We start from the raw sequence: 23,168 nt of genomic DNA on the forward strand, positions 1-23,168 counted from the left end.
GTTCTTCATCAAGCATCACAGTCTCTAAACAGTCATTCGCTTTCTCTCTCTTTCTCAACTCTCTTTCAACCACTTTACCAACTTGACATTTTCAATCTTCGGATTTATTTAATCAACATCCATCTTCCTACTTCCAAACCAACAAATCAAACCAAACTACCGCAACAATGGTCTCCACTACTATCAACTTCTCCGGCCTCATGTGCCTGGTCCTTGCTCTCGGCCCTGCCAACGTGCTCTCCGCTCCCCAGCTGCCCGCTCTCCCATTCCCGGAAATGATGAACCAGGCCCCCGAGACCACCAACCACGGCCCAGGCAACAGCGAGACCTCCGCCGGCAGCGGCGTCAACGTCGGCATCCCAGGCGGTCCCTTCGTGAACGCCGGCGCCGGATTCCACGAGTCCCACCGCGGCCCCTGCGGCCCAGGCTCAGGCTCTGACCAAGCCGCCGGCGCCGGCGTCAACGTCGGTATCCCCGGCGGGCCCAGCGTCAACGTCGGCAATGGCATGCACCACCACGAGGACGGCTATCCTTGCCCCGAGCCTCCCATTGTCGTGCCCACTACCACCACGGTCATCCCTCCCCCCGTTGAGACTGTTATTCCCCCCGTTGAGACTGCCCACCCTCCTACCTGGACCGTCCCTACGATCGTCCCTCCTGCCACCTTCACCACCCCCATCTCCGTTCCACTCACCACCGCCCCGCCCGCTTGGGCCCCCTCCTCCACCCCTCTGATCCACCGTCCCGCGCCCACCGCATCGGCCTCGCCTTCCGCCGTGCCTTCTGCGCCTGTCCAGCCCGTCTTCAACGCCGGCTCCGCCCTGCTTCCTGGTTCCGTCCTTGTAGTGGCTCTTCCCGTTATCTTGGCTTTCTTCAACTAAAGCTGCTGTGGCATTTACCGAACACGATAAAGAATGGCGAAAATGACCCGGATAGACCATCGTCAGCGACATGGTCTATCTAATGATTGTCCGGACCTGTGTATCTCCTGCTTTTTTACATCTGTATTCTTTGCTTTCTCTTCTTTTTATAATTTGTCTACGTCGGCTGGTGTACTCACCCCAGATTACATGTATCTTCTATGCTCAGTGAGAGCCGACCTTTTACTTATCATGCTTTTTGGCTCTTGTCCAGCTACTGCGGATGGTTGTCCAATTTGTTCACTTTGGGCGTCCACGCGTGCTTTGCACTATTCGGAGTTCTTATGTGGTTTGTTGTTACTTGTTTTTGATATTACTCTCAATTGGAATATATTATTTTGATATACTGTTGATTTTCAAGTTCTATTATGTTCTATTAAGTTAAATTCAATAGTTCCAGTGGGGAGAAATGCTTGTACATATTCAAGCGCCTCATGATGCGATCACTATTCGACTTCACAGACTCCCCCTTAGCCCAATTGGTGACCAAATCAAAGCACCAGAGTTCGTGAAATTCGAAGATTTACAACATCAACCTGTGTCGGCACTTGTGAACAGCAAAGAAGCTCCAGACCTCTGGGTCAATCTTATCCCTCTCCGCCACTGGTTTGCAAGACTTGTTATACGAGAGTTGAACGCACATATCCGTCTCTGGCTCCAGAAAGGAAGATACGGTCATACTCCTGAAGACAGCGATGAGGTTATTTGTTGAGGCTACGGAGAGAGAGAGATAGATGAAGAAGAAGTGAGGTGCTGATGAAACTATGGAAAGAAGCTGGTATATAAGCCAGCGATATATGACAAACAGACCAAGCTAGACAAAGGCTCAAAGAGCTCAGTCTGCACACAGAGAGACAAACGCATACCCTGCATGCACTGCATGTCAACAGTTATGCAACTCCTGAAAGTTCTACGACAATTCGGAAGGCCAGTAAAGATGCCAACTGTTATATGGAGACACCCGGGACATTCAGGGAACTGAACGTCCGAGGCAACAAGCCAACGTCATCATCACAAAGAAACTTCCCCGCAATATCTATCCGAACCATAGTTACTTTCACGAGCCAATAACGGTGTCACACAACCTCAACGCTACACACGGACCGCATATACTCATTTGCATGGGGAAATGAGGCTCTGAATAGCTTCATGTTTCGAGTACACGGTACAGACAGTCCGTGTACCTCTAACGTTTGGGCCAGGTCCAAACTCATTACAGACCAAAGTAAGTGTTCCAACGGAATCATGAGCAAAATATCATCTCACGCAATTATTACAGTCATTCTATATGAATCTACGCTCTTCACTTCAATACGGACAAGATTGAAGAAGTTGTTGCCGAAGTTTTGCCACATGCAAATAAGAACTCATTTGAGTTCAACAGCAGCCTTTTATATGTCCGAGACACATGCAGATCCTGGAAATCCGAGTCTTTGCAAAGGATGAAGGTAAAATAATAAACAATGATATCTAGATGAAATGGAAATGCTAACTCTAAAAGACACAAATCAACAAGGAAATCGAGTATACCAAACGGACTCCAGCACCACTCGCTGTGAAGCAAAAACCAGAGGACCTATTTCAATACTTCTCCTCTGCGTTCGATATGTCTAAATTTAACACTGTGTTCTATTGGGTATCAAAGGTTATCGATTATCTGCGGTCGACTGCACGAGGACAATAGTACCTGACACAAGCCTGGGTAAACCTTGCAGTGCAAGTGAAACTTCATTGGGATATCGAACAGGCAGGAAACCACAAGTTGATCATCGGAAACTGGACTGAGATTGTACGTTAGTGGAATGTCATGGTACAAGATTGACACTATAAGGATGTTGTCCGTTCTGACCTTGCTGAAGTCCGTTCGCCAGTTATAACTGGGACTAAACGCAAGGCCGGTGAGGAACTTTTGGCCCGACGACCATTGATGTTCAATTCATGCCCAACACCGGTATCACGTACCTTAATAGGAACACACTCGTATACCTTCCGCTTTGAGACTATATAGTCGGCCGCTTGTATGGCCGTAGTCTTGGTGGTCTATCCAGGTGCTCCTCTCCGACAAGTCTTTTTAGTCTTTTTATATGTCTTAGGTATGCCTTTTTGAGTAGTCTCGGTTGGTCTATTTAGATATCTGGTATGCAGAAAACGGCGGCAGGAGGCTTAACTTGTGAAACGGACTTCCTATACATGTATATAACTTTTGAGATTATACTGAACCTGAGTACTAAGAATGGTCATACAGAAACAAAGCCTTGCCCCCATCTCAATACAAACATCCATACATGTATCTATTTGATATATCGGCCTTTTCTATTTCCTATCGTTATTAGTTCAACTTTCGTCCCTTGGGCTTACTTCAAAAATGCAAGGGCTCTGTTATTATCTCGCTTTGCAAGATGCCTACTCAGGAATCTTCACAGATCGTAGTAAAATTGCCATGGGAAAACTCCCAAAGCTAACGAAGATAATACACAGCAAAAGCAACCCAGAAAGGGGGAAAGGAGATTATCCGTGCTCCCAAAAGCAGATTAACGCCAAACTCATATCATGTCATGCATATCACATTTCGAAAATCAAGAACAAGGGAGCAGCACGCCAGATCCTAGCCACTCCCCAGTCCAATTTCTCCAAAAAAAAAAGTATAGCTTTCTGGAAAGTAAGGATCGGATAAGACGAGTCTGGATCCCATTAAAAGAAACTATACCCCCATCGTAAAGTCGTGCTCAATGCCCGGCGTCACACTGGCAATGAACTTGAGGAACACAACTAGGTACTGGTCTACCCGGATAGCGACCTGTTCTTCCTCATCGCGTTGCAGCATTTCCCACTCGTCCCCGCCAGGCTGTGCGTGGTGGGAGTCCCCGAGCGACATATTCTTCGTCTCATCCACCAGGCCTTCCAATCCGCCGCCTGCCCGAAGAACGCGGTCCGCTTCGTCGCGTGACTGCGTCTGCTTGAGCTTGTCGCGGCGGAGCTTGAGCGCGGCATCGGCACGATCCAAAAGTGTCTTCATCACAGAGGCATGGCGGCATGGGTGTACACTGGCCATCTTGACGCTGCCCTCGAACCACGGGAAGTCCTCTAACGTCACGGTCTTGTCTTTGTAGTCGCCGACGATATCCTCCATCATCAGATGTGGCGGAAGCGGTTCGGATGGCGACAAATAGCCGGACAGGTAGAGCCGGGGCGTGCGGTAGAAGTTAGAGTAGGTAATGTAGAGGGTGTAAGTGCGGAGAGATCTGGACCGATAGCAAGCCACGGGTTAGAAAAGAGGGCAAGGTGAAGTTTGAAGACAGGAAAACGGTACTCACGGTGTCCCTGACTGATCATCTGTCTCTCGGATGATGGCTTCCTCATCATCGTCTTCATCCTCCATATCGGGGATGTCATCATCCTCCTCCTGCTCGCCCAGATTTCCAGATTCATCGACGGTCCGCACGTCACGAATCCGAGCTTCTTGTTTATCATGGTCTGCTCCAGCGTCGCGACCGCCACCAGTCCGCAACCATCCATCCTCCCCATCGTCGGCCACTGTGCCTTCACCGCCGTCGCCGCCCGAGAGGAAATCCCTCACGATCTCATCCTCGAGCCCTGCATCTCCGGCAAAATTGTCATTCAGCCTCCGATGACATGGCACTCCGCGAGTGACCAAAAACTGCTTGCCGTCTGGAAGGTAGGATACACGTTTTGCCGGACTTGATGCGTCGGCCCATGACCATGTGGGGAACTTGTAGACTAGATAATCTCCGGCGAGAACAAACTCCTCTGGGGTGATTTGGCCGGTGTTGCGGAAGGTGGACGTGCGTGATACCGGGGCCAGGCGGTCCCGCCAGGTTGACAGTGTAGAGTGTAGGATATTCATAGTGTTTCACAGGTGAAAGTGAAGAGAGAGATGCGAAAGAAGCGGCGGGGGTAAATGATAAGCGGTGGAGCACATGATCCGCCCCGCGTCCACGGGTGAGCGTCATTTTGAACTGATATCCACGTGACGGTACCTGCTTATATAAGAACGTTATTTTCCCGAGCCCAGGTGATCTGGAGTTAACTAGTAAACTATTCTAGCTCAACATCCTTCCATTTTCTCAGAAATATTTATTTATTTTTGCCAGAAGAAAAGTCATGGCTTGGGCATATAAAAAGGTCTGTATCAGGTACGAAGGGCTATCTAATGTATCTGCCCTAATAGAAGGAGAGCAAACGCCATCTCCATCTCTACCGATTATTATACCAAGACAATGATCCTTTTTGATCAGAAAAAGTTGTTCAAAGCAACATATCTCAACTTCTTCAAGCAAGATTGTAGTTTGAGATCCATATTGCAACCTGCTATATTTGAATAAGATACGTGAGGATTCTTGTACTTCTAGTCTGTATAAATTCCTGGCTCTTCTTACAGATGAATTTCTCTATGTACTATACGTCAACTTATAGGGCTTTCATATTCTATAGCATCCTTAGCCTTTAGTTCTCGGTGCTATATCCTACCTTATATGCATACATGAAGTAGGCTGGGGATGAGTGTAATTGTCAGTCTTCACCGTCGCTCAGCAGATAATTTGAGTATTCTAGGCGCGGTGCATATTGGTGTTTGCTATTTGCAACTACGGATTGTTTGTCAGGAATTTTATTGCCTATAATTACATTGCCAGCTACTTAATTTCCTAGGAAATCAACTGCCTTCCTTTTCCCTACTCGCTCAAATCACCTACTTTGGGATCATCCGGTCAGCCAACCACTTCTCTTAGAGATATATTTTCTTCATTTGCTGGAGTTATGCTGACACGACGAAGCATATTGTAATTGGATACACTAGCTGAAGGTTTATTTTGCCTATACAATCATGGCTGGCCGTGGAAACCGGCGATTGCGCGGCCAAGGCCATACCAGCAATCCAGACAGGTCGAACAGCTTCGGAACCCGTAACCAAAGCGACAAAATCTGCAAGCAATTTCAGCGTGGAAATTGTACCTACGGCTCGACTTGCAAGTTCTCTCATGACCCGGCAAGAGCTAGTGGATCTGAGCCTGATCCTACAACTGATGGTTCGGCCCGGAAACGATACTTGGACTGGAAGAAGATCCTGAGAAGGAATTTCATCGGTGTCAGATCTCAGAGAGGACCAGAAGAGATTCTTCAACTATGGGCAGGGGCGATTGAAATACTTGACAGTGACAATACAGGGGACCAACAGTTCCTTGTTAGAGACCTCGTGGATGACAATCTTGATGGACACGGGTTCATACTGGCAACTATCGATACAACCGGCCACGACTCAAATCGCCATATTCCTGTCTATGTTGAGCCATTTTTCAAAGTTATTACCCACCCTTCCCTTTTGGATTGTCTCTCTGTTGATTCATTTGTTGGCACTATGTACGCAACCTTTGGTGGCCCGAATGGAGATCGAGCAATCGGGTTTTTGGAAAGCGTTTGTCACTGCATGATAAACAGCTTTGAGCAAAACAGCAACAATCAGACTCTCGTTACTCCAGACATGGTGAAGTTGCTGTTGAGTGCCCTGTATCAGCTTCTGTACAGGGTCCGACGGGCACGCTTCCATGATGACCTCACTGCACTTCTCGGCTCATTGTACGAATTGGTCCACAAGATGACCAAAGTCTGCTCCAAGGCCGACGTCGAGGCGCTTGACAACAGGATCGAAATCATGCGAAATGTGGTAGCAAGCGCACTCCGCGGTCTTGTTCCACCCACAGTACCCGAAGAAAGCGTTTCAAGGACTAGCACTCGACTAGCTCAATCGACATTTCCAATGGACATGGAAATTCCTGGTGGCAGACATGACAACGACCTTGCAGAAATCTCAGAGATTCAAATTCTTCCGACACAGGGAGAGATCGTCAGTGACTATTCGGAATATCTACCATCCACCAACTTTGCTCAGCCGCACTTCATTGCAGATCCTACGCTGAGATACATTGACTCCACGTTCCGGCTTCTGCGCCACGATATCTTCGGCTCTGTTAAGGATGTACTCCGAGATCTACTGCGGCAAGGTGGCCCAAATCCCAAGCTATCAAACAAGGATACCAGGGCGCATATCTACATGACATCACATGTCCAGCATGTCTTCGTTAATGGGAGAAACGAGCTTGAAGCAACAGTATCCTTCTCTGTACCACCCCAACTACGCAAAAAGCCTCTTGCCGAGCAGTCCAGATGGTGGAAAGACTCTAACCGACTAGAGGTAGGGACGCTGGTGTGCTTCTTGACTTCTGAAGGGTCCCGAAAAAGACTGCTTTTTCTCGAAGTCACAGTCAAGTGTTCCTCGCAAGAGCAAGAGAAACAAGAAAGTACCCTTGTCTCCAATCGGCATCCGCCCAGCATTACAGTGAAGCTCGCGACATGTTCACAGCAAGAACTGGATCTCCTCGGCCAAATTTACAGCGAGAAAATCCCAGGAACACTGGTTGACTTCCATGGCCTCATTCCTGCAACATTTGTCCCGATTCTTAAGAACCTACAGCGTGTTCAGCGTGAAGGGGAGTTGGCATTCCAGAAATTGATTTTGCCAGGCCAGAATGGGGATAAGGGGAGTACCGATATACCTCCACCGGCATATGCCCGAAAGCTAGGATTTGCTTATCCCTTCCTTTCAATCAATAAAGATCGAGCCCGAGATATCAAGTTAGATCCCAATTTCCCGGAGTCTCTTGAACTCGAAGAGCTGGGAGTTTTGACTGGTCTCGACCGCGGCCAGTGTCAGGGACTTGTTGCTGCTCTCACGCGGGAATATGCCATGATCCAAGGGCCACCTGGCACGGGAAAATCCCATGTTGGTGTCAAGCTTGTCCAGGTTCTCCTCGCCATCAAAGCAAGCGCGAATTTGGGGCCAATCATCGTGATGTAAGTATTTCTTGTTCTACACATCTTGAATGGCCTAAACAGTCGGCCGTTTATGCGGCCGTAGTCCGTCGGTCTTGTCAGTTTGTCGGGTAGACAGCAGAAAAGGGCCAAAAAGGCTCGCTTTTGGAAAGCGGCTTTTCTATGTATAACCGTCGATCATATGGCTAACCTCAACGACAGGTGCTACACGAACCATGCCTTGGACCAATTCTTGAAGCACCTTCTTGCCATTGATATCCAGAAGATCATACGAATTGGCGGCCGCAGTCAGGCTACTGAGCTGGAAGGAAAGAACCTTCGCGTTGTTAGCGGCGGCATCAGAAAGACAAGAGTAGAGTCTCAAACACTCGGACAAACCTACAGCGACCTTGAGGAATGCATGAAAATAGCCGGCTATTCCATGAAGCCTCTGCACCAGTCTCGAAAGGGCCCGACCTGGAAAGGGATGCAGCACTTTTTGCGCCGGAAGTGGCCCGCCATACACAGACAATTGGACCTGATGGATGACGAGGGATACAAACTGGTCATTGAAGATCCCCTCTTGAACTGGCTGGGAGTCAAATCGTTGAATTGCTCGAAAACTGAGGATGTGGATGAGCCCGATGAGCGCTTGGCACGCCTGACACGCTCTGCCGAGCGAAATATCTATCACCTCTCGAAGTCAGAACGCCAAACTCTTGCAAAGAGCTGGTTTAAGCAGTGGTGCAAAGAAGAGAGTGCCTCACTGTTTGAGGCTATCAATAGCGCTGAGCGTTCGCGTGAAAACATACACGCCGTCCATGAAGAAATAAACCGACGAGCTCTGATTCAAGCCGACGTTGTAGGCATCACGACGACATCCCTTGCGCGAAATATCGAGACATTGCGCCGCATAGGAGCAAGAGTCATTATATGCGAAGAGGCAGCCGAGGTGATGGAGGCACATGTAATCTCATCCCTTATGCCAGGCGTGGAGCACTTCATCCAGATTGGCGATCACCGGCAGCTACGGCCGCAGATTCAAAATTACTCGCTTAGCCTTGAGTCGTCATCCGGGAAAGCCTGGCAGCTGGATCGGAGCCAATTTGAGAGACGTGCTGTTGGCGAGCCGGGGCTCAATCCTGCCCCTGTTGCACAACTCTATGTATAGCGAAGAATGAGGCCCGAGATTTCGCAACTGATTCGAAGTGTCTATCCAAAGCTTGAAGATTATAAAAACGTTATGAACGTACCTAACGTCGTCGGAATGCGAGAGAATGTCTTCTGGCTGGACCATCGACGCGATGAAGACACGAGCGAAGATGATATACGTGTGAAATCGCATAGCAATCGGTGGGAGGTTGACATGGCGACCGCTCTTGTGCGGCATCTTGTCCGACAGGGAGAGTACAGCAGCAATGACATTGCTTTTCTGACTCCCTACACCGGTCAACTGCGGAAGCTTAGGGTATCGCTGAGCAAAGATTTCGAAATATGTCTTAGCGAGCGGGATTTGGAGGCCTTAGCAGCCGAGGGGCTCGGCTTGGATACGGAAGAGACACCTTAAGTAGGACCTCGTAAGACCATTGAGAGGAAAACGCTCCTTCAGACGCTGCGTCTTGCTACCGTTGATAATTTCTAGGGCGAAGAGGCGAAAGTGATTATCGTCTCCCTTGTTCGGAGCAACTTAGAACGAAAAGTCGGCTTTCTTCGCACCGAGAACCGTATCAATATGCTCCTCAGTCGAGCACAGTACGGGATATACCTGATCGGGAATTCCGAGACCTACCTCAATGTCCCAATGTGGGCTGATATTCACGCTCAGCTCACACGAACGAACGCAGTGGGTACATAACTGGCCCTATGCTGCCCCCGCCACCCCGAAATATCTATCCTCTGCTCTGAGCCTCATGAGTTCGAGACGAAGAGCCCCGAAGGTGGATGTAATATCCTATGCACCCGTCGTCTCGAGCCATGTGGCCACCGGTGCCAGGCAAAATGTCATTCATCGTTCATGCACTATGGCTTTGTATGTTGTAAGCCTTGTTCTCGAATTCGGAAGACCTGTGACCATGTATGTCCTAAGCTCTGTGGTGAAGAGTGTGGTCTTTGTATGGTTGAAATCCGCGACGTGACGCTTCCTTGTGGCCATGTTAAAAAGAAGCTTATGTGCCATCAGATGCATAATCTAGCGTCGATTAAGTGCGACGTGAAAGTGGACAAGGTCATTACCAAGTGTGGCTATGTTCTCCGTCTTGCCTGCTTTGTTGACGTTACGTCTGAGATTTTTAGTTGCACGGAGCCATACACCGAAATTCTCGGATGTGGTCACAATTGTGGAGGTGTCTGTGGGAAGTGCTTGAAGGAAGGTGAAAACGGTGTAGTGTCGTTTGAGCATCCGACATGCACAAAGAAATGTGATCGTCCACTTGGTATCTGTAACCATAGGTGCCCCAAGGTATGTCATGATGGCGAAGGCTGTGGGAATTGTGAAGCCAAATGCGAGGTGAGCTTAGATTCCTCTATTTCTCTTATTTACATCCCTGGCTATTCCTATATCATGCTAACACCAAAAAGGTTCGATGCTCACACTCAACTTGTGCCTCCACCTGCGGAAAGGCATGTGCACCTTGTATCGAGACATGCACTTGGGTTTGTCCTCACTAAGGTTCCTACTCAATGCCATGTGCAGCACCGTGTGATCGACTTCCGTGCGATGAGCGATGCACGAAAGTCCTCGATTGCGGTCATCAGTGCCCGAGTCTTTGCGGAGAAGACTGTCCAAGTGGCCTGTGTCAAGAATGCGGTGACAAGCCAGACGCTCGTGTCGACTTCCTTGAATGGAAATGTTATTCTGAAATCAACCTCGACGAGAGTCCAATTGTCGTGCTCGGCTGCGGCCATTTCTTTACCAGTGAGTCGGTCGATGGTCTTGTCCGCTTAGATGAAGTGTACACAAGGGACAGATCTGGCAAGTTCGACGGCCTTCGGGATGTCTCTGCTTCTCTTGCTAGTACCATACCATCGTGCCCTGATTGCAAGCAGCCCATTCGTCAGTTTGTAACAAAACGCTACAACCGTGTCATCAATCGAGCTGTTATGGACGAAACATGCAAGCGATTCTTAACCAAAGGACGCATCGACCTGGAAGCCCTTGATTCCCGTCTGAATACCCTCGCAGATGCGATTGTTGCCAAAGACACAACGGCGAGGCCAATTAGCCTTACTAAAGCGCAGATTAACACTAGATATAGGGCCTTCGTCCAGCTTGCGAAAGAAGCTGCAGTCCTCAGTAAAATGATGGACACAGGGCATCAACCGGCCAAGCGGCTCAAGGATGCTATCGCTTTGCGTCAGAAATCATCAGATGAAGAAGCTACCACCGTCTCCAGCCAGCTTGGAAGACTGACAATATCCACGCCGAGACCTGACAACCAGATAACTCTTAGGGCACGATTGATCTCTATCAGGGCCCGAGAGTTCGTTCTTCACGATAAGTTCAGACTCTTGAATTCAAACGCGAAGGTTGAGGAGACAATCCTCACTGTTCAACGATACCGTTCCTGGAGGACTGCCAAGACTTGATCATCCAAGCCAAGGGTGGGAGCCTCTCCCGTATTGTCATCACGGCAACCCTCGCATTTGCCAAAATATCCGAACTGCTCGGATGGTACAATCGCACACGTCCAGTACGCGGAAAGGATGAGACTGATATGAAAAGACGGGCGAGTACGGGGTTAGAATCGCGTGATAACCGCAGGAATATGGCGCGTGAGTTCCTTGCCGATGCCTTGCATTTATGCGATCAATTGGGCAATTGTGAGGAACTTCGAGAGAAAGTTCAGGAAATGAATCGTCTCTTTGAAGAGGATCGATATGAGGAGATTACGCCAGAGGAACTTGCGTCCATCAAGATTGCCATGGTTGGCGGGCGAGGAGGCATAGCAACTAACTCTGGGCATTGGTACAATTGTATCAACGGACATCCGGTGAGTTGAATTTGCGGAATATTGGAGATCTTCTTCCTAGAGACATACATAGCTAACCTTTTCTGTTCTTTCTTCAGTTTGCTATTGGCGAATGTGGTATGCCGATGGAGCTAGCGAAATGTCCTGAATGTGGTGCGCATATTGGAGGACAAAATCACCAGCCTGTCGAGGGTGTTTCTCGGGCGGAGCATATGGAGTAGGATGGAAGCATTTATGTCGTTCATTTATCACCAGAATTTTACCTAGCGATCTTGCACTTGAGTTCTGAAATAGCATTCATACATCTACTTTGATGTTACAGCCATGAGAGAGGCTATAGTATGTAACATATAGGTTCAGCTGGACAGGCCGCGGAATTCACTGGTGATTGGCCAAATCCGTGGAACAGCCAATCTTCTGGTGGCATATTCGGCCACACTTGCAGAGACGAGGCCGTCTATTGTCGGGTGTTGCGAGAATTCCTTCTGGGTGCGGACCGGGATCTCGCGAAGTCTTCAGCCGTGAGGCCTTCTGCTGATAGGGCGTTCCTGCGATCCTGCGGTATATTATTTGGTAGATAGCTGGGTAGCTTCTACCAGAACATCCTTCCCAGTAGGCTTTTGATCTTGAAATCTGATGTTCTCAGCAAAAGTCAAAGAATGTTCATTCGCCCTCCTCCATCATTCGCCGTCGCTCAATTTCGGCATCCACCTCATCTACTACCATTGGAATAGCTCTGTTCTTCCACCGACTGACCTCCGCCCGCATAAAGCCTTCTGTGCTTTTCATGCCGACGACCAAAAAGCCGAGCTCTTCGCGATCAACATCAAAGACTTCCCACCACTCGCCATCCACAAGCTTGACCTCCTCCTCGCGTGAAGCGAGGTAAATGGCAGCCACAGCCAGGGCATTTGGTTGGTGGGTGACATAAAGGAGCTGGGGTGAGAGCAGCGCCGCATTGAGGTGCTGAATGATACGTTGAGCCACAGCGGGCTTTGTGACACCCAAGGTTTGAAGATACGTCAAAGCAATCGTATGTGGTAGAGCGACATGTGTATCAAAGCCGAGAATACGGAGGATAACCGTTTCGGTGCGGAGGAGGACTAGCCGGGCGGACTGGTAACCTCCCTCGGACAGGATATAGGTCTCGGGCGATGGGGGGCTTCCAGGAGCCCCGCTCTGTCTCACAAACCACAAGGGCGATGCATCTTGCGATAGGAGGAATGTGTAGACATTCAGGACGGAGCGTGGGGAGGTCGGTTGAAAGGAAAGCTTAGCTGTTAGGTACAAGGCCGCGGCAGATACATCCTACTCTGGTTAGTGGATCAGAAGGCCAATTTAGAATTCCTCGAACTCTTCTTACCTTGACGGAGTAGATTCGCAAGCTACCCCCATCAGCGCCAAGCCAAAAACGCGTGAAGATCACGATCGCTTGGGCAATTACGTCCTGTGACAGGTGTAGGAGAATTCCGGCAGCCTGAGTGAGCTGTGCGCCCGCACAACGAATGGAGGTTTCGAGATCAGACGGGACATTGTCGATTGAGGATGAAGAGTTGGACAGTTGGTCTGGCGTTGCCAGGGCATTGGATAAATGCTTCAGACCGTTGGGAGCCATGACGCTGGGAGGTTGCAGAAAACGTGCAATGACGCAGATCCTCGTGCAGCTGAAACCATGCACAGCGGGAGCGGGAAAATTGACGATATCGAACTCGAAAGAAGCCTAGAGGCGCTAATTTGGGAGTCCGTGTAATTAATCAGATTGGAAAGGAAGATGTGGTGGATCTTGGAGGTGGAGAGAGCTCCTGTTCAGCCACCGCTATTTCCATCACCCCAGCCTCTTGTTTTCCTGTCAAATTATTTTTCGGTGTTTTGGTTTCGAATTCTGGAAAAACGAAAGACTCAACACTGTGAAACACGAAATACTTCACTGAAACTACCTATACCCTTTTTCATTTGACCTTGAATACCATCCAGGGGTCTGTTTCGTCCTTGATTAGCCTTCATACCTCTCCCCCTACAGATACCCCAGGTTGCACACGCCATATTGGGCCTGAATCGACGTGGCATTTCTATCCTGCCTGCTTGTGCTGTCGAAATAACCCCTCAGAACATGTCTACCGATCTCTCCCATGTACCTGTCACCCTGCATTCCGATGGCACTCAACCTCACGAGACCGTTGCCTTGACACCCCCAGGATCGTCGGTCCGTCTAACCTCAAATCACTTTAACAATCCGTCTTCACATCGTCGGGCAAACACGGAATATATTGCAAGACCTCCACTATTTGAACAGGGCATCGACGACGCGATATCAGGTCCGAAGAATACCCCCTGGACGGAAACCTTCCCCAAGAAGAAGCTTGAAGCAAGAGCCAGGATCTTGTCAGATTGGTTCCAGGGGAAATCTGATCCAGTCGAGTTGGGGCTGAAAATGGGGCCTAACAGTGCTTCAGACGTGACCGGATTAGATTCCCGTCCAGCTCCACCATCCATGTCACATACGAGGCAGAACTCAACCCCAACGAATCGGTTTTCATTCTTCGGCCTGCGGCGACAACCGAGCAGGCCCAACTTTCCAGAACCAGCAGACGATGAGTTCCTGAATCTGGACATCACTGCTGCTCTTTCACTACCAGAGTTGGACGATCCCAACGATGAGGCGCTGGATGCCCTACGAGATCACGCCGACAAGGTGCTACGACGCATGCAGGATGCCTATAAGCAGCGGACCTTCGCCATGCACCAGGCCTTGGCAGAGAAGAACGAAAAGCAGGAGGAGCTCGAAGAGACTCGCGCCAGAGTCGACCACCTCAAGATGCAGCTGGACGGCATGGCCGCCAAGGTGCTTGATCAAGAGAAAGCCATGCAGGCCATGGCCGAGGAATTGGAGCAAGAGAGACAGGTGCGAAAGGCGGAAGAATCCCGCAGTCGCAGTTGTGCAATTCGTACCGTGCATCCAGATGACGACGAGCCTTCCATGGCGCTCCAAACTCCTCGGCGCGGAGGAAAACGTGCTAGCCATAGCACCTTCACTAGTGACTCGGGATTTGAGTCCGGGGACGAGAGCGTTGCCGATAGCGTCTTCTCGCAGCGTGAGGGTGTCGAGTCTCCCACGTCCACGCTGACAGCACCGTCTCCCAACATGTCGCAGATCGCCCTATCTACGCCGACGGGCCCGATGCCAACACCTACAATCCAAAAGAACCTGGTCGCCGTCACAAGTGCAACACCGCCTGCACGCTCATCGGCATATGACCGGGTGTTGAAGGGCCTTGCTTCAACTCGTTTAGGTAGCTCTTTCACTGGTGGTAACGGCAACGCGTCTAATTGCAGCAACTGCTACGGCGTGCCCGCTTCCGAGGCCTGGAGTGTCATGGGTGTCCTGCAAGACGAGAACCGGGGCCTGAAGACACGATTAGGAGAGCTTGAGGTGGTCATTGATGATTGCCTGGGTCTCGTTGGACCTTGAAAGATTTTCTTTTGGCCATATTATACTCTTTATAGAATGCTGGTATATATTTAAAGGACGAAAGTAGGAATATTTTATTTGGACATGGATACCAATATTATTCCCAATAATTACCCCATATGTTGTAGACCCTCCGATCGCGTAGTTAGTACCGTGGCCTCTGGAGTGTGGGGATAGCTTGGAGCCCTCCTTTTTGGGGTGCACACGTCGGACTTGAAAGACTAGCAGAAAAAAAAAACGATTCTGGACGATTGAATTGGAGCTCATATTAGAGCTCATACCGTGCAATTACCTCCAAATATCCCGTTCTTGTGCTGGTTGAGTCACCAAGTTGGTTGTTGCGGCGAAGACCAAGTGGCCTTAATTAGCGCGGAAGCGAAAAGTGGCCAGCGAACCTCTTCTGTCTTCTTCTTCCCTCCTCCCCCCATCTTCTCGACAACTTCACTTCCTTCTCCTTTTGTTTTATTTCTCTTAATATTTTCCATTCCTTTAGCTGGTTTTCGACTCCAGCTTTCTTTGATTCTTTAACGGACTGGGAGGAAGATAGCCACCATGAGCGGCCGTGAGTTCCCCGAATCCTCGTCGCGCACGCAATCGCAACAATCCGTGTCGAATCACCCTCAATTGATGGTCAAATGCTGATGGAGGACTATAGTACGCTTCCTTGACTTGATCAAGCCCTTTACGCCCCTCCTCCCGGAGGTGGCAGCTCCTGAGACCAAGGTGCCCTTCAACCAGAAGTTGATGTGGACTGGTGTATGTCGCCCTGAATCCGCTGTCTCCGCGCGAAGTCGGCTTGAATCCTAATTGAAACATATTACAGTTGACTTTGATGATCTTCCTGGTCATGAGTCAGATGCCTCTTTACGGTATTGTCTCCTCCGACACTTCGGACCCCCTGTACTGGCTCCGTATGATGCTGGCCAGTAACCGGGGTACTCTGATGGAGCTGGGTATCACCCCTATTATCTCCTCCGGCATGGTCTTCCAGGTATGCGATTCACAACTTTCTCCTATCACCATTTGCGATAATTATATTGACACAACTTGTTCTCCAGCTCCTTGCCGGTACCCACCTCATTGATGTCAACCTCGACTTGAAGACCGACCGCGAGCTCTACCAGACCGCCCAGAAGCTCTTCGCTATCATTCTCTCATTCGGCCAGGCCTGTGTTTACGTCCTGACTGGTCTCTACGGCCAGCCCAGTGACCTCGGTGCCGGTATCTGTGTTCTCCTGATTGTCCAGCTCGTTGTGGCCGGTCTCGTCGTCATTCTGCTTGACGAGCTCCTCCAGAAGGGCTACGGTCTGGGCAGCGGTATCTCCCTGTTCATTGCCACCAACATTTGCGAGTCCATTGTCTGGAAGGCTTTCTCCCCCACCACCATCAACACCGGCCGTGGCCCCGAGTTCGAGGGTGCTATCATCGCTCTGTTCCACCTTCTCCTGACCTGGCCCGATAAGCAGCGCGCCCTGTACGAGGCGTTCTACCGCCAGAACCTGCCCAACGTCATGAACCTCCTGGCTACTCTTCTGGTCTTCGCCGCTGTCATCTACCTGCAGGGCTTCCGTGTTGAGATCCCCGTCAAGTCCTCCCGCCAGCGTGGCATGCGCGGCTCGTACCCCGTCCGCCTCTTCTACACCTCCAACATGCCCATCATGCTCCAGTCCGCGCTGTGCTCCAACATCTTCCTCATCAGTCAGATGCTGTACTCTCGCTTCTCTGAGAACATCCTGGTCCAGCTCCTTGGAGTTTGGGAGCCCCGTGAGGGATCTGCTCAGCTTTACGCCGCCTCTGGTATTGCTTACTACATGTCACCTCCTCTCAACTTCAAGGAGGCTCTTCTCGACCCCATCCACACCGCTGTCTACATTACCTTCATGCTTGTTGCCTGCGCTCTCTTCTCCAAGACCTGGATTGAGGTTTCCGGCTCCGCTCCCCGCGACGTTGCTAAGCAGCTCAAGGACCAGGGTCTTGTCATGTCTGGTCACCGTGAGCAGAGCATGTACAAGGAGCTGAAGCGCGTTATCCCTACTGCCGCTGCTTTCGGTGGTGCCTGCATTGGTGGCCTGTCCGTCGCCTCCGACCTTATGGGTGCTCTCGGCAGTGGTACTGGTATTCTTCTTGCCGTTACGTAAGTTATCCCGTTTGACATCTCAAATATGTTCATCTCAGCTAACAGCTTAATACAGCATCATCTACGGCTACTTTGAAATTGCCGCCCGTGAGGGTGACATTGGCGCTGGCCTCAAGGGCCTCGTCCCCGGCAGCTAAACGAGACTGTCCGTAATTTCACGAGCAGCATGACATAGGATCACACCGGTCCTTTGCAACCTCTCTGTTTACTTTTCTGTCGTTTTTTTTTTCCCTGTCCGTTCTACGTTATACTTTTTGGGTGAATGGATCAGCGCCGTCTGTTTGGCTGAATTGGAACTATACCGATTGATATCCAGTCGTGCGGGTTGATTAACTTGCCGATGAACGTCCCGAGGTCCCCTATCTAGGAGTCTCTGCACGTCGACACAAATGTGTCAACGTCTTATGTCGTCCATGTGTAGAATCATATGGGTCTAATCTCACTCGATAGACGGTGCTCAGCGATTAAAAGTGCCCTGTTTAGGGTCTTGTAACCATATGTGTCTAGAAAAAACCAAAATCATATATTCAACTTGCCGTGATCCTCAATATCGTTCATATTTATACATGCTCATTTCAACGGCTCTTCTTCGTAAATATAGGCATTCTCACTTCCAAAGGCCTTTAATCCCGAAATCTCCCTCGATTCGATAATGTCCACTGCAAATGCTGGAATACATCTATTTTTAAGTGCGGTAATCACCGTTGATAGTCACATACTCGTGACTGAAATCACAGAACCAGTAAACAGCATCCTCACCACCGCATCCAGCAGCGCCCTGTTCACCTCCACCAAGATCAACCTCGATCTCAAGATCCTCATTCTGCAGAATAACACTGGCCCGCTGCTCATCAACAGTCTCAGGCTCACCATTAACCAACAACTTCAAAACCTCACTTCCATCAACCGGACGGAAGCTAACAGAGGTCCGCTCAGGAACAACAGTCCCCTCAGCCACACCCTGCGTATAACCCACCGCACAGAGAATCCGACCCCAGTTAGCATCCTTACCATAGAGAGCCGTCTTAACCAGCGGCGAACGCGCAATCGTCGAAGCAATCATGCGCCCAGATTCATAATCCGGCGAGTTGCGCACACGCACAGTAACAAACTTAGTAGCGCCCTCTCCGTCCCGCACAACCAGCTGTGACAGCTCCTGCGCGAAATCAGTCACAACACCCTGCAGCGCGGTGTAGTCCGCGCTGGCAGACGCGCCCGGCGCACGCACGGTCTCGCCGCCTGCAGCGCCGTTCGCCAGCACCGCGATCGTGTCGTTTGTACTCGTGTCGCCGTCAATGGAGATCGAGTTGAAGGATCGCGACACGGCGTGTTTCAGGATCGATTGCAGGGCTGCGGGTTCGACCGCCGCGTCTGTGCAGAGTACGCCGAGCAGAGTCGCCATGTTCGGATGGATCATGCCGGCGCCTTTGGTCATGCCTGCGAGGCGGTAGCTGCGGTCTGGGGAGGAGGGGAGGGTGAAGGTGCGCGAGAGGAGCTTGGGGAAGGTGTCTGTGGTGCAGATTGCACGGGCTGTGTTGAGCCAGGCTTCGTGTGTTGAGGCGAGGGTTGAGTGCGCTGTTGGGATGCGGTCGAGGATCTTGGAGATCGGGAGGCTGGGTGGGTGGGTTGTTGGTTAGTTATGGGGGGTTTCTTCGGGTAAGTTGTGAAGCAATTGAGATGGAGTGGTGCATTTACCGTTGTCCGATGACACCGGTGCTCATTACTAGAGAGCTGTCGTTCTCGACACCGCTGCACTCGTCTACTTTCCTCCCCATCTGCACTGCGTCCTCTAGGCCGCCCTTGCCAGTAACGGCATTGGCGCAGCCTGAGTTGATCACAACAGCTCGGATACCATCGCCTTTGCGGCTCTGCAGGGTCTTTCTGCTGACTTGCACTGGCGCAGCCTGGAACTTGTTGGTTGTGAACACTGCCGCGGCTGAGCATGGCGTATCGGAGGCGATCAGTGCCAGATCTGGGAAGCGGGTGTTGGAGGCCTTCACGCCCACATGGGTACCAGATACCTGGAAGCCCTGGGGGTATGTGCCGGTCGTGGGGATGTAGCGCTGTTTGGAGGCTGGAATGGCCATGTCCAGCGGTGCGGAGTAGCATCGGACCTGGCCCTTGAGCATGCGGGCGAGGGAGGTCGCCATGCTGGCGGATTGGGTAGTTAGAACCATGTGTGTCTTGTATAGGGCAATTAGTAGACACAGGCCCGGGGTTTATAAGGGAAGATGCTGCTCTTGTGAGTCAAGCCTCGTGAGTCAAGGGAAAAAAAGTAGCCGATCTCGGGAGCTCCGCACTCGGCAACTGATTGCGCGGTATGAGCCCACTGCAGTTGAGGTGTCTGGGGATATGTTGAGTGATTTGATTATTTGGCCTCTGCTTGCTGAATACTATGAGTACTTTAAATATAAGAAGTTGGAATTTAGTCTGATCAGTGAATTTGCTCACATGACAACTACATGCGCGACTTTTTTAGTCCAACCCTCTGGAGTAAAATTGAATTGAACTTTTATAACAATACAAAGTAGAGAGACCGACCGCGTATGACACAGATCAGGATACAAGGTGTAATCTCGCGGATTGTGTTGAATCCAAGACAGTGCAGTCGATAGTCGCCGTTCTACCTCCAACCTGGAGACGCCGAGTCGGAGAAACCCACCCGCTCCAATTCAATTCCTTCAAGCACTTCCAGACCCAATTAAGCCCTGCATTCCAGTGTCAGACCTGCAGCTCCCTTCAATAACGAGATCTCGAATTTACCTTGGAACCCCCTTGCGTCGCGACCCTGTGCACATTCTCCGGATCTGATGGTATTGTTGCTTCCTTCCCTTCGCGTCTACGTGACTATAATCTGACTAAAGCGCCATGAAGCGTAAGCTCTCAGACGCCGGCGACCAGCCGCCTGTCTCGACCCCAAAAAGAAGACGAACAGCCCTAGAACAATCCAATGGCGCGTTGAACAGCCACGCGCCTAACGCTTCACTTTCAAACGGCGATGCCTCCTACGAGCTGCCCCCATCAGGACGCGGTCAATCAACACCCAAAAAGGCCAATGGTGCCTCTGCAACGCCGTTACAACAGTCTGGGCTGAAAACGCCCACCCACAAATCTAAGGCTCGTGGCTTGTTCGCTACGCCTACCAAACCCAAGTCCGCAACTGCAGCGACTCCATCTCGAGTGAAGAATGCGGACCGATCTGCGCGGAAGAAGAGTGCACGGGTGCTGTTCGAGCAGGACGAGGATACAGCTTGGGATGGATCGGAACGACTAGCGGAGGAAATCTTACATGGAGATCAGCCTGACACGGAGAATGCAGGTCAGCCTCTGGCGGAGAGTATAGAACCTGAAGGCGAAGATGATGCCCCCGAAAAAGGAGTGAAACAACCAAAGCGACGTGCAGGACGACCGAAAGGTGCTAGAAATAAGCGCTCCCCGACACCGGAAGGCGAGCTCCCTGCCCACGAACGATACTTCTTCCAGAACCGCGCTGGTCCTGTTAAGACATCAAATGCCACCCTCAACAAAGTACCGCTGCTAACGCATGAGGAATATTTCGAGAAGCTTGGACAATATGAGGATCCGTGCAAGGAAGAGAAGGAGTACCTGCAATCCTTGCACCACCGATCTTTCCCGCAGTGGGCTTTCGAGTTCGATGAAGGGTTCAACATCTGCCTATTTGGCTACGGCTCCAAGCGCAAGCTAACGGATGAATTCGCGGAGTGGATCTACGACCACCGCTTGTCAGACACTACGAATCCAACCATCGTAATGGTCAATGGTTACACGCCAGGCATATCCATTCGATCAATCTTCGCTACGATCGTCACAGCCGTGATGGGCGACAATGCACCATCTAAGCTTGGCGCGCAGCCAACGGAAGTCCTCGAATTCCTACAATCTGCGCTCAAATCGCATGAAGAGCCCGTCACCGTTTTGATCAACTCCATCGATGCCCCGCCTCTCCGTCGCGCAGCTAACCAAGCGCTCCTTGCCCGTCTGGCTGCAACACCGCACATCCGTCTCCTGGTTACAGCCGATACCCCCAATTTCCCGGTCATGTGGGACATCAGTCTGCGTGATCAACTCAATCTCGTCTTCCATGACTGTACAACCTTCCTTCCGTTCTCAGCAGAGGCCGACGTCGTCGAGGAGGTTAACGCTCTCCTTGGACGCAAGGGCCGCCGTGTCGGCGGGAAAGATGGCGTGGGCTTTGTGCTCAAGAGTCTCCCCGAGAATGCACGCAACCTGTATCGTCTCCTGCTGACAGAACTGATCACTCTACTGGACGACGGTCACCAGTCAGACGACGAAGGCGCGGCAGAGGGCGGCAAGCCTGGCGATGAAACTGGCATCGAGTTCCGCCTTCTTTACCAGAAAGCAACGGAAGAGTTTGTCGCTTCTTCGGAGATGATGTTCCGTACCCTGCTGAAGGAGTTCCACGACCACCAGATGATCACTTCGCGCATGGATGCCAGCGGCATGGAGATTCTGGGTGTGCCACTATCCCGCGATGAAATGGAGGGCGTGCTGGAGGATCTGGTGCTGGGGTAGCATAGATTCCCCCTCTGTATTTGGTGTGGAATAGATCAAGACTCATGATACCCCTGTACGAATGAACATTTTACCAATTCAAATATGCGCGTCCAACCGCCCAAATTGCGTCCTTGTCAGTTGGCAAAAACCAACTTGGCATTGTTCGTATGTACAAGTAGCGTTAAATCTCCGTTTAACCGAAAAGGCAGAACCTAGAAATTCGCAAACGCCGCCATCGCCATCATAAAACCGAAACTCATCTTGAACGGCCGTTTCTCACTCATAGCACGACGCAAGTCGACCCGCTTAACATATTTCTGAATTCGGTTGATCGGAAGGATATTGTACCCTTTAGACGCAGCGTACTAGATTGAGAACAAGCATCAGCGCACCGTCCCGAGTATAACCATACCATACCATAACGTCTGACAACGAAACACCAAAGCCAATGGAAAGCCCAAGTCTCCGGCAGAAGCTTATACATACCTCAACAAGAACAACCCCCATACCCAAAATAACAACCAAAGCCTTTGAAAACGCCCTCAACCCAACACCAGCAACAAGGCCCAACACACTCCCCAAACTACCCTGGCGCATAGTCTCCGCGTTCAACAGGCCAGTCTGCCGCGGACGGCCCTGCTTCTGCCCCAAAGATTCGGCGGAATTAACAGCCCACTCTGAATCTCTGTTGAAGGTGGGTTGTTGGGGCACGGCGTACTGGCATTGCATTGGGGCGGCGCGGAAGGGCGACAAGGGGTGCATGGTTGCGGCGGAGAGGCCGATGCCGAAGCCTAGACCCAGGCGGAGGAGGGTGGCTGGTTGGCCGGTGAATAATCTAAAAGACATTGTGGTCTGTTTTGCTTGTCTATCTTGTAATTGAGGGAGTTGGAGAGTCGGATTTGGAAGGGTTTATGGATGGATATGCGCTCCTTGGCCGATAAGGAAGCCAGGTGACGTCATATATCGCTGAGCCCATCTATGGATGGATCTTGAAGGATTGAGGCTCTGGTTTGAAGTTTGGGTTCCAGGGTTGTTTTTCTTATTTAGAGTCTAATCTAGTTCGTTAGATCCATGACTGGTAAGCTATGTATATTATGACTACTGGGAGATATATAGGCATCTGGAATGTGTAGAATGTTAGATTGATGGGAACATGGCAGTACATGTAGTACACATATATCTGCATAGTTGACCCTGGATCATACGTATATGACGTATAATCAATAAATATACATATGTATGCATATCCAGGCATGGGTGCTTGTATCCTGATAGATACCGTGTTATGCTTCAAGTAACTCTCCTGCCAAAAT

At 50.6% G+C, this 23,168-nt stretch overlaps 12 protein-coding genes across 12 annotated transcripts; 8 read left to right on the forward strand and 4 right to left on the reverse strand.

The window, feature by feature from the left end:
- Window positions 1–167: 167 nt before the first annotated feature.
- N7525_004782 (putative cell wall protein) lies at window positions 168–881 on the forward strand (the record flags this gene model as incomplete). The annotated part of the gene is made up of 1 exon (XM_061213169.1): window positions 168–881. One exon carries the CDS (start codon window positions 168–170, stop codon window positions 879–881), a length of 714 nt encoding a protein of 237 aa, XP_061070190.1.
- A 2,740-nt stretch (window positions 882–3,621) lies between these two features.
- N7525_004783 (ATG3/ATG10 family protein) lies at window positions 3,622–4,785 on the reverse strand (the record flags this gene model as incomplete). Its single annotated transcript, XM_002565471.1, has 2 exons — window positions 3,622–4,162; window positions 4,235–4,785. The coding sequence occupies 2 exons, from the start codon at window positions 4,783–4,785 to the stop codon at window positions 3,622–3,624; spliced, it is 1,092 nt and encodes a 363-aa protein (XP_002565517.1).
- A 978-nt stretch (window positions 4,786–5,763) lies between these two features.
- N7525_004784 (uncharacterized protein) lies at window positions 5,764–8,916 on the forward strand (the record flags this gene model as incomplete). Its single annotated transcript, XM_061213170.1, has 2 exons — window positions 5,764–7,787; window positions 8,055–8,916. The coding sequence occupies 2 exons, from the start codon at window positions 5,764–5,766 to the stop codon at window positions 8,914–8,916; spliced, it is 2,886 nt and encodes a 961-aa protein (XP_061070191.1).
- A 72-nt stretch (window positions 8,917–8,988) lies between these two features.
- Window positions 8,989–9,312, forward strand: N7525_004785 (uncharacterized protein; the record flags this gene model as incomplete). The annotated part of the gene is made up of 1 exon (XM_061213171.1): window positions 8,989–9,312. One exon carries the CDS (start codon window positions 8,989–8,991, stop codon window positions 9,310–9,312), a length of 324 nt encoding a protein of 107 aa, XP_061070192.1.
- A 1,112-nt stretch (window positions 9,313–10,424) lies between these two features.
- On the forward strand, window positions 10,425–11,330 carry N7525_004786 (uncharacterized protein; the record flags this gene model as incomplete). Its single annotated transcript, XM_061213172.1, has 1 exon — window positions 10,425–11,330. The coding sequence occupies one exon, from the start codon at window positions 10,425–10,427 to the stop codon at window positions 11,328–11,330; it is 906 nt and encodes a 301-aa protein (XP_061070193.1).
- A 263-nt stretch (window positions 11,331–11,593) lies between these two features.
- On the forward strand, window positions 11,594–11,934 carry N7525_004787 (uncharacterized protein; the record flags this gene model as incomplete). The annotated part of the gene is made up of 2 exons (XM_002565470.2): window positions 11,594–11,734; window positions 11,812–11,934. 2 exons carry the CDS (start codon window positions 11,594–11,596, stop codon window positions 11,932–11,934), a joined length of 264 nt encoding a protein of 87 aa, XP_002565516.2.
- A 442-nt stretch (window positions 11,935–12,376) lies between these two features.
- Window positions 12,377–13,328, reverse strand: N7525_004788 (putative cyclin; the record flags this gene model as incomplete). The annotated part of the gene is made up of 2 exons (XM_002565469.1): window positions 12,377–13,021; window positions 13,077–13,328. The coding sequence occupies 2 exons, from the start codon at window positions 13,326–13,328 to the stop codon at window positions 12,377–12,379; spliced, it is 897 nt and encodes a 298-aa protein (XP_002565515.1).
- A 495-nt stretch (window positions 13,329–13,823) lies between these two features.
- N7525_004789 (uncharacterized protein) lies at window positions 13,824–15,182 on the forward strand (the record flags this gene model as incomplete). The annotated part of the gene is made up of 1 exon (XM_002565468.1): window positions 13,824–15,182. The coding sequence occupies one exon, from the start codon at window positions 13,824–13,826 to the stop codon at window positions 15,180–15,182; it is 1,359 nt and encodes a 452-aa protein (XP_002565514.1).
- Window positions 15,183–15,661: 479 nt separating this feature from the next.
- On the forward strand, window positions 15,662–17,543 carry N7525_004790 (translocon subunit SEC61). Its single transcript, XM_002565467.2, has 5 exons — window positions 15,662–15,744; window positions 15,838–15,938; window positions 16,006–16,173; window positions 16,241–17,316; window positions 17,375–17,543. The coding sequence occupies exons 1-5, from the start codon at window positions 15,735–15,737 to the stop codon at window positions 17,454–17,456; spliced, it is 1,437 nt and encodes a 478-aa protein (XP_002565513.1). The 5' UTR covers window positions 15,662–15,734; the 3' UTR covers window positions 17,457–17,543.
- A 461-nt stretch (window positions 17,544–18,004) lies between these two features.
- Window positions 18,005–19,469, reverse strand: N7525_004791 (bifunctional ornithine acetyltransferase/N-acetylglutamate synthase; the record flags this gene model as incomplete). The annotated part of the gene is made up of 2 exons (XM_002565466.2): window positions 18,005–18,932; window positions 19,015–19,469. The coding sequence occupies 2 exons, from the start codon at window positions 19,467–19,469 to the stop codon at window positions 18,005–18,007; spliced, it is 1,383 nt and encodes a 460-aa protein (XP_002565512.2).
- A 718-nt stretch (window positions 19,470–20,187) lies between these two features.
- N7525_004792 (origin recognition complex subunit 2) lies at window positions 20,188–21,873 on the forward strand (the record flags this gene model as incomplete). The annotated part of the gene is made up of 1 exon (XM_002565465.2): window positions 20,188–21,873. The coding sequence occupies one exon, from the start codon at window positions 20,188–20,190 to the stop codon at window positions 21,871–21,873; it is 1,686 nt and encodes a 561-aa protein (XP_002565511.2).
- A 194-nt stretch (window positions 21,874–22,067) lies between these two features.
- On the reverse strand, window positions 22,068–22,701 carry N7525_004793 (uncharacterized protein; the record flags this gene model as incomplete). Its single annotated transcript, XM_002565464.2, has 2 exons — window positions 22,068–22,220; window positions 22,342–22,701. 2 exons carry the CDS (start codon window positions 22,699–22,701, stop codon window positions 22,068–22,070), a joined length of 513 nt encoding a protein of 170 aa, XP_002565510.2.
- Between the last annotated feature and the right edge of the window lie 467 nt (window positions 22,702–23,168).

Source organism: Penicillium rubens (genome assembly GCF_028828025.1).
Source record: "Penicillium rubens strain IBT 27055 chromosome Unknown utg000002l_segment0_segment0, whole genome shotgun sequence".
Classification (NCBI taxonomy): Eukaryota; Fungi; Ascomycota; class Eurotiomycetes; order Eurotiales; family Aspergillaceae; genus Penicillium; species Penicillium rubens.

Coding starts and splice junctions, on each gene's coding strand:
- N7525_004790 (XM_002565467.2), top strand. Junction 15,939..16,005: donor AGAAGTTGATGTGGACTGGT/GTATGTCGCCCT, acceptor AACATATTACAG/TTGACTTTGATGATCTTCCT. Junction 16,174..16,240: donor CCTCCGGCATGGTCTTCCAG/GTATGCGATTCA, acceptor CTTGTTCTCCAG/CTCCTTGCCGGTACCCACCT.